At 54.4% G+C, this 9,518-nt stretch overlaps 1 protein-coding gene across 1 annotated transcript in view; it reads right to left on the reverse strand.

Annotated features, from left to right (window-relative positions):
- The window catches only part of SEMA4F (ssemaphorin 4F), a 171,476-nt gene extending 162,905 nt beyond the window's left edge, over positions 1–8,571 (reverse strand). The window contains exon 1 of the mRNA XM_065405477.1: positions 8,469–8,571. Within this exon, the coding sequence (XP_065261549.1) occupies positions 8,469–8,571 (103 nt within the window). The remainder of the gene's footprint in view (positions 1–8,468) is intronic.
- Positions 8,572–9,518: the final 947 nt, after the last annotated feature.

The raw sequence follows: 9,518 nt of genomic DNA on the forward strand, positions 1-9,518 counted from the left end.
TGTTGGTTGGCCGCCCTAAGCTGAAGCCCCCCGGCGGAATAGACCTTGCGCCCGAACAAATCGAAGCGCTTAGCGTCCTTCGATTTTGGCGCTGCCGCCTGCTGGCCCTGGCGCTCCCGTGCATTTACTGATGAGACCACCAGCGAGCACGGTTGGGGGTGAGTGTACAAGTACTCGTGGTCCTTGGAGGGTACAAAGTACTTCCTCTCCACGCCCCTGGCCGTGGGCGGAATAGAGGCCGGGGTTTGCCAGATGGAGGTGGCATTAGTTTGAACGGAGCGAATCAGCGGTAACGCGACCCTGGATGGGGCGTCCGCTGAAAGGATGTTCACGATCGGGTCGTGAACCTCCACGATCTCCTCCATCTGGAGGTCCATATTGCGCGCCACCCGGCGCAACAGGTCCTGGTGGGCCCGAAGGTCAATGGGGGGTGGGCCCATGGCGGATGTCCCCGCTACCGCCTCATCAGGAGAGGAGGAGGAGGATACTCCCGGTGGCAAGGGGTCCAAAGGCAAGTCTTGCTCCAGGTGCTCCTGGAGCTGGGCCTCGCTCGTCCCAGGGTCTATGGCCTGCGCCGGCGTGGGCACTGGAGCCTCCATGCCCCCTGGCGGGGGGCGGGAGATGGTGGCCTCCGGGGCTCTGGGCTCAGAGCGTGCCGAGCGGGAGGCAGACGGTGGGGCCCCTTGGGCTTGGTGGTAGGCCCATGGGGTCCAAAAGGACCAGTGAGCAGGTCCCTGCGTAGGGTCCTCTACCATGTCCTGCGAGTGGCCGAAGTCCGCCGAAGCCGCCTGCCCCTGTGGAGGGTAGGCCGATCTAGAGGCCCCTTCAGAGGAGTGGGACGCGGATCTCGACGGCCATGGCGGTGCCGAGCGCGCTGCATCCGTCCCCGGCTGGTGCGGTGCCGGTCGGTGCCGGTCGTAGGGCGATCTGTCCCAGCGTGCCGGAGATTGGTGCCGGGATCGGGATCGGTGCCGGTAGCCGCGCCGGTGCCGCGATCCGGATCTGGAGCGGGACGATGATCGCGACGACACCCGGTGCCGGGAGCGGTCCCTCGATCGGCGCTCATACCGGTACCGGGAGGTGCGCCTCGAGTCCGATCGGTGCCGGCGGTCGCGACGGTGCCGAGATGTGGAGCGGCGTCGCGAAGAGGACCTCGACCGCGAGTACGACCGGCGCCGAGGTGATAGTCGGCGCCGGGACTCCGAGCGGCGTCGGGACCTGCTCCGAGACCTGGAGCGGTGCCGAGAGTCCACGGTTGGAGACGGTGGGCGCACCAGTGCAGGCTTGCCTCTCGACTGCACCATGCGCGGAGCCACCGGTGCCGGGAGCTGCGACGGTGCCGGCTCCGTGAGGGCGATCAGGTCCCTCGCGGTCGTAAATGTCTCCGGAGTCGAGGGGAGACAAGGTTCCACCACCAGCCTAGGTGGTGAAACAGTCCGTACCGGACTCAACGGCCTCGGTGCCGGAGTCGACGGTGTGGCCGCCTGCTTTTGGCGGTCCAAAGGCGGACGCGGCTCTACCCCCGGCACCGGGGGAGCCGGCGTCTTCAGGGCAGCAATGTCCTGTGCCTTGCGGGCCTTTTTATGGCCCGGAGATAGAGATCGGCGCCGAGTCCCTTGAGGTGGGCTCGGTGCCGAAGTCTGCCGGTGCCGGGAGGACTTGTCCGCGGCGCCGGTCGGGCCCGCTGGGGCGCTGCGCACCGACGCGCTCGGTGCCGGGGTCGGGCGCGCCGAGGGAGGATCCGGGCTGAGCGCCGCCTCCATGAGGAGCTGCCGAAGCCGAAAGTCCCGCTCCTTCCTCGTTCGAGGCTTAAAGGCCTTGCAGATTGGGCACTTATCTGTTTGATGGGCTTCCCCGAGGCACTTCAAGCAGGAGGCATGCGGGTCACTTGTTGGCATCGGCTTCATGCACGACGCGCACGGCTTAAAGCCAGGAGCCTTGGGCATGAGCCCGGTATGCTCCGGGGGGAAAAGGGGGGAGAACAACCCCCTTAACCCCCGCTAACAATTTACAACAACTACAAACTAAATAAACAACTATCTAAAGAACTCCAACTACTATACACAACTATCTAAATGAACAACTATCTACAGAAATGAGCTAGAAGCTAGGGAGTGTGGAGACCAGCTATGCTGTGCTCCACAGTTCCAACGACCGTCAGGGGCGGTAAGAAGGAACTGAGGGGGCGCTGGGTCGGCTGCGGTATATATCCAGCGCCATGAGGGCGCCACTCCAGGGGGCTCCACAGCCGACCCACCGGGTGTTGCTAGGGTAAAAGTTTTCCGACGATCGTGCACGCGGCGCGCGCACACCTGACTGGAATGGATATGAGCAAGCACTCGAAGAAGAACAGTGAGAGCCTGGATGAGAGCTTTAGCTGCATGAATGGATCGGAAAGGCTGTACCATAGGAAACATTATGCAGAAAGAACCTGCGAGTTGTAGACCTAACATGGGTCTGAGGACCTAGAGAGGGGCCCAGGACAAAGGTGACACCCAGGCTACGAGCCTGAGTAACAGGCAGGATGGGCATGTTGTACACAGTGATTAAGAAAGGAGGTAGTGGGAGGGCAGGGAGCACACTGCAGAGGCCGGCACGGCCAGAGCGTACAGGGCCTGTCTGAGATGGCAATGTTACCAGTGAGTGCAGCTACTGACAGAACCAGCGTGAGGAGTTCAGAGCATTCTTGCAAGGCAACTCGTTTCCACAAGAAAGCAGAAGGCGCCAAAGCCATGTTTTGGGGTCCCGGTGTGAACTTTTTCTTCTCCGAAAGCCTCCTCTCCTCACTAACAAGGATTGAAACCAACCCAGGACCCCCCCAGGACAAAGATGGCAGCACACAAAAGACTAAGCATGACCTACAGACTCCAGGAATGGCAGAGCCGAGTTATAAGAGAAAATAGAAACACGAGGGCTGTGTTAAATATCTAAGAAAGTTCCTATTTACTTCAATGGGAGCGGGAGCAGGCCCTAAGGAGGTCAAGTCCCATGAGGAGAAATTAAGGGGAGGACAGGGAGAGGCAAGGTGGTCAGGAGAGTAAGCTGAGAGCTAGTCCAGGACAGGGTTTTAGAATGGTTAGATCTGGGCCAGAGGCCAGGTAAGCAGGGACAGCGTGAGAACTACAATAACATGAAGAGTTTGTACAGCGTTCTGCTGACACATTACAGTCTTGCCTTCACTAGACAAGAAGGTGCATTCTTATCTTGCGTTAGCCAACACATGGCAAAGTCCCAGTGAAGACAAGACAGCTGGAGTTTTAACATGTAAGGTGGCCACGGTAAACCCTAGGTGCTCCCATAGCCGTAACCTCAACCTGCTAAAATGTGAAACTACAAATGGCCTTGTCTTCACTAGAATTGTACACCTTGCTAGTTACCATGTGTTCACTGACACAGTAAGAATACACCATTTCCCTAGTAAAGATCCACCCCAGCAGTGTTAAAGATTAAAATTCAGCAGACACCAGCCCCAATGCAAAGCAGAACTGAAAGAAGGAAAAGGCCAGTTTGGGGCAGCAACGTGGCAGCTCACACTTATAAACTACTGTTTCAGGCTCTCTGCAGACTCAGGAAGATGTCACTACATCAGTTTCATTTGATTCATGTTTTGAAGGTTTTTTTCATAACAGCTGAAGACTTTTTTTTAACTAAAGCTGAGACTGGAAAACAACTGAGATGTCAGTCTACCTGCTCCCTCCCAACCCTCCGGGGCTGGCAGTTAGTACCAGACTCAGAGGGGGACCCCACTCCGCCTAGTGCACAGTACCCCATTCTGATGCTGTTTTGCTCTCCAGTGACAAGAGTAATGAAGAAGAGCTATCTTACAAGGAGAGACTAAAAATGCTTGACTTGTTTAGCCGAGCAAAATGAAGGCTGCGAGGGGATCTGATTGCTCTCTATAAATACATCAAGGGGTAGACAAAAGGGAGGGAGAAGAGCTATTAAAGCTGAAGGACAGTGCTGGCGCAAGAGTAAATTTAGGATGAAAATTTGCAGATGGTTTCTTACCATCAGAGAAGGGAGGTTCTGAAACAGCTTCCCAATAGGAGGGGTCGGGGCAAACAACCCAACTCCTTTTAAGATGGAGCTTGATAAATTTATGAACAGCGCAATCTGACGGGGTGGCCTGTGACAGCAGAGGACTGGACTCAATGACCCAAGAGGTCCTTGCCAGATCTACATTCTTATGTTACTTGTCTCAGATCTCATGGAGAGATTTCCAGCTCAACACCTTATGGCTAGTCTGGGGAAAAGCATGCTGACGAGTCCAGGCAGTGCTGGCTTGAGGCCTGATGCGAGCAGCAGCGTTTAGTTAAGGGTTACAACCTCAGCCACCAGTGAGGAGACAAATCAGAATGCTACTTATGCATCAGTTCACAAGGAGGGGACCCTGCCTTAATAGAGTGAGCTGATGATGGGGCACTTCAGTCAACAGCAGGATTTCTGCAATTTCCTTTCTGGATGCGCCGGAACGTACTGTAGGCGCTAGAGGGAGCCTCAGAGAGAGGCTATCCCTGTGGAACACATTTTAACCATACGAATGTACAGGACTGGTTTGCTTTTCTAGTTACAGGTTGTTACTGAGATGCATTTAAGGGGAATCAAGGATGCCACAGATTGCTTTCCCCATTCCATTGCCCATAGGTGCCGACTCCATCAGTGCTCTGGGGCTGGAGCACCACGGAAAAAAAATAGTGGGTGCTCAGCACTCACCAGCGGCCCTGCTGATCAGCTCCTCCCCCCTTCCCTCCAGTGCCTCCTGCGCGCTGCAGATCAGCTGTTCAGTGGCATGCAGGAGGCACTGGGGTGGGGGGAAGAGCGGGTATGGGGCGTGCTCGGGGAAGGGGCAGAAAGAGGCGGGGCAGGAGTGGGGCCTTGAGGGAAGGGGTGAAGTGGGGGTGGGGCCTGGGGCAGAGGGTTGAGCACCCTGGGGAAATTAGAAAGCCGGTGCCTATGCCATTGCCTCACTGCCTACAGCACATTGGCACGAGCCTTTAGTCCTGCTGGAGACAGAGGCAATACTTTTAGCCAGCGCACCCACATCAGCTCCTCCCCATAGAAGACAAAAATACCATTTTATGTGCATTTATTCTTGCTCACCCCCAAGCAGAAGCAGCATTTAAAAGGGGGTTTTAAAGGTGGGATTCCAACTTCCTTGGCTTAGTGCCTTCAGACACACAGACGATCCTGTAAGTAAATCTTCCCATGTATCCATATTTTCTCATTTCAAATATTTACAAAATTAGCTAGAGCTACAATGAAGCAATGTAGGACACTTTATTCTCCACTCAATCTAATCAGTCACAATCAGGAAACATTTGACATAACTGGATTTGCGCCCTGGCCTGGAGTTCCCTACTTTTATATCTGAACTCCCGTGTATGCCCAATAAAAGCCATTACCTCTACCACCTTTTCCATTTCCAGGGTCTGATACAGCTACACGCTTTCTCCTTCAGCTAGCTAATGCATTTACAAACGGTCCTCTAGAAGTATAAATCACTTTGCACAGATATTCATCAGAAAGAATGGGGCCAAGCAAACAATGGGCTTTGCGCAAAAAAAAAAAAATCACTATTCTAAAACCAGCATCAGGCAAGTGAGGCAGCAGCTTAAGTAGGATCCTGGTCCCTGAGTCTTACTGCAGGGCTGGTATTTCTACAATAATTATATAATCTGATACTAAACATGCAATAAATTAATCAATTTAAGCCATGGACAAAGGACTGCTATAAAAGGGCATCCATATCCCATCACTGCTACACACGTGAAACTGTTTGGCTCAGAAATCATTTCCACACATTAGTAGTAAAATATGTATGGCTGGAGCATACAGAGCCCCAGCCCTGCTGTGCCAGGCCCTCTACAAACATAACAGGTTCTGACGAGATCACTCTTCTGAAGGGCGTACTACTTAGATTGTAGAGTATCAGAGGGGTAGCCGTGTTAGTCTGAATCTGTAAAAAGCAACAGAGGGTCCTGTGGCACCTTTAAGACTAACAGAAGTATTGGGAGCATAAGCTTTCGTGGGTAAGAACCTCACTTCTTCAGATGCAAGTAAGATTGTAGAGTTAATGTAGATCACACTGACAGAAGAGAGTTAAGATGATATAATGAAAGCTACAGGAAATGGCGGTGATAAGCCAATAGTCATAGCTTATTTACTTCCATTAATGCAACACATTTATATTGACAAACAGAAGTCTCCAAATAAATTCTATCCCAATCATAGGAGTACATCTTCACTAGGAAAAAGTATGTTTCTGTTTGTGTTACTTAATACATAGTAACTTCCTAGGGAAGCCAAGGCAGATTGTACCTTTCACATGTGTTAGAAGCTTAAGATAAAGACTATGGGAGAACCCAGGACTTCCTTGATTTGCTAATAACTCATGTTAAAGCTATAACTGCCTTGTCTGTATTAGCATTTTGCTCCTTTTCGTTACCACATTAGCTAGCAAAGTAAGAACACACCCTTTTTCCTAGCAAAGACAAGGGCTAAAAGACCAGCAGCAACGGATGTGCATTTATTTCAGCCTCTGAGGAACCCGTAGGTCAGTGGTCTCAACCAGGGGTATATGTACCCCTGGGGGTACACAGAGGTCTCCCAGGGAGTACATCAACTCATCTAGATATTTGCCTAGTTTTACAACAGGTTACATAAAAAGCACTAGCGAAGTCAATACAAAGTAAAATTTCATACAATGAGGTTTTTATATTGCTCTATGTACTACACACTGAAATGTGAATATAAATATTGTACTTCAACTGCTTTATTTTATAATTATATGGTAAAAATAAGAAAGTCAGCAAGTTTTCAGTAATAGTGTGCTGTGACACTTTTGTATTTTTATGCCTGATTTTGTAAGCAAGTAGTTTTTAAGTGAGGTGAAACTTGGGGATATGCAAGACAAATCAAACTTCTGAAAGGGGTACAGTAGTCTGGAAAGGTTGAGAGCCACTACCATAGATGATACAAGGCTACAGATCATTCCTCCCTGTTATTCACCCAAACCAAGAGAAAAAATCACTGCTAAACACAAGTGGAGCAAGAAACACAGCCAGGAGTATTATAAATAGTATAAACTGTAGCCACCACTGTAACAAGACTTGAATAAATTCAATAGGATGAGGGCAGGGTGGTTTGGTAACCACTAGAGCACACTCCCCTCAGAACCAGGAACAGAAGCCAGAACTCCAGAATCTCAAGGTTCTTCTGCTGTTGCCAAATAGCTGTGAAACCCACTGCCCAGAATCCGTGCCTCATCTCCCTCTATTGGCTGGCCCACATAGAGGATGACAACCTGCTACTGGTTTCAGTTACTCCAGTTGCTCAAATGACAGAAAGGTGCTGTGGATCTAATGGTTCTAACATTGTTGATTAGCCAGGTGGCTGAATTAGGATTTTTTCCCCAGTTCCTTAAAAAAGGCTAGGAAGTTGTATTTAAAAAGCTACATTAAAAGAATATTAAGGTTGCAAAGTGAAGCATTCAAAAGTCAGAAATATCAGATTTGTTTACCTGCCCAACCTTAATTTGCCCCCTTATGCTCCCTCCCTGAATGTGTCAGGGGTCCTGTGAAATAACAGTGTTTGATCATTTAAAGACTGTATCACAATGCACAAGCACACAGGGGCCAAATTAGGCCTCTTACTTGTGAGTGCTTCATTTTCAACCTAAATCACGTTATTTTAATATCAGTCTAAAACGTAATGTCCTTTTTCAAAAGGAAAAGGTAAAAAATCGATTGGGTGATGTACAAAATGCAGCTGTCCATGCGCAGCTCACCGGGATACAATCTGATCAGCAATGGGAGGGGAGGCAGGACCCTAGGCAGCCCCACTAGCTAGCGCCACACCACAGAGCGCGCCCGGCCGGAGTCGGGGGGACCCAGCTCAGAGCAGCGCTTGCTGCACATTAGTGAGACCGACGACAGCCGCTGGCCCCCGGACAGAGCCGTACCCCGGCCCCCGGCGGATGCCCGCAGCCTTCCTGAGCCACCGGCACGTTCAGGAGCAAACCCGCAGGCTGGGGGCTCTGCATTGCCGGGTGACATCATCCAGCGAGTGCCCAGGGCTGATAGGCGAGGCTGGGGGCCGGCCGGCGGAGGTCTGCGGGCGGGCGGGGCCGGTGCCCGGCTCCGGGGTAAGGCTCCGGTGTACAGCGGCCGCTACTCAATCCCTGCCCGCAGGGCCCGGGGCTGCCCGCCAGGTACGCCCCTACAGCCCGGCTCAGCCCCCCGCAGGAGGCAGCCACGCCCGGGCGGCCAGCTGGCTACTCGGGTCGGACAGCAGCACCCGGCGCGCCAGGGCGACAGGACCCCCCGCCGGGGCCCGCGGAGATGGGACCCCCGCTCCGGCCAGGGGAAATGGGGCCCGGGGAGATGGGGCCCCCCCCGCTCCGGACCGGGGAGATGGGGACCCCCCCGGCCCGGCCAGGCCCGGGGAGATGGGGACCCCCCCAGCCTTACCCGGGAAGGGTCTCGCTGTCCGGGGCACGGCGGAGCGCGCGGCAGCCCCCAGCCCCGCGGGCACCAGCAGCAGCAGGAGCCGCAGCCCCAGCCCGGGCCCCATTGTCGGCCGCTCGGGTCCCGCTTGCTTCCGGCGGCCGCTGCAGCCTCCCCGGCCTCCCGCCGCCGCTCCCTGCAGCCGCGGCACCGAGCGACGCCCCGCCCCGCCCCCAGGTGGCACCGTGACGTCGCCGCGCGTAACGCTCCGGCGAGCAGGTAACTCCGGGGGCGGGGCACAGCTCCCTCCCGGGTATGAACACGTGGGGCAGCAGCCCGACCCTGGGGCGTCCCGACCGGTGACCCGACCCCCAGCCCCAGACAGCCTGTTACGCCCAGCGCTCCATCCCCCATCCCTCCCCCGCAGCAAGCTGCACCCCATCTCCCTCTTCTCCCCACACACATCGCCTCTCCTCCCCCACAGCCTTCTGCACCCCTTCTTCCTGTGCTTCCCACACACACCCCTCCCCCACAGCCTTCTGCACCCCTTCTTCCTGTGCTTCCCACACACACCCCTCCCCCACAGCCTTCTGCACCCCTTCTTCCTGTGCTTCCCACACACACCCCTCCCCCACAGCCTTCTGCACCCCTTCTTCCTGTGCTTCCCACACACACCCCTCCCCCACAGCCTTCTGCACCCCTTCTTCCTGTGCTTCCCACACACACCCCTCCCCCACAGCCTTCTGCACCCCTTCTTCCTGTGCTTCCCACACACACCCCTCCCCCACAGCCTTCTGCACCCCTTCTTCCTGTGCTCCCCACACACACCCTCCCCCACAGCCTTTTGTACCCAATGTCCCTGTGCTCCCCACACATCCCCTACCCCCCCTCCACATGTGCTACCCTAGCCCAGGAGCATCTCAACCCCCCCCCCCCCTACACACACTTCTTTCTCCACCCACCCCACCTCTTACTTGAGAGGAGGAATGAGCTCCGAGTTTGGACACTAGCCTGGGCCTTGGGAAATCTGAGCTGAATTTCTTGCTACGCCAACAGGAAGTCTCTGCGAGGCTG

The sequence above is a fragment of the Emys orbicularis genome, chromosome 5 (assembly GCF_028017835.1).
Source record: "Emys orbicularis isolate rEmyOrb1 chromosome 5, rEmyOrb1.hap1, whole genome shotgun sequence".
Classification (NCBI taxonomy): Eukaryota; Metazoa; Chordata; order Testudines; family Emydidae; genus Emys; species Emys orbicularis.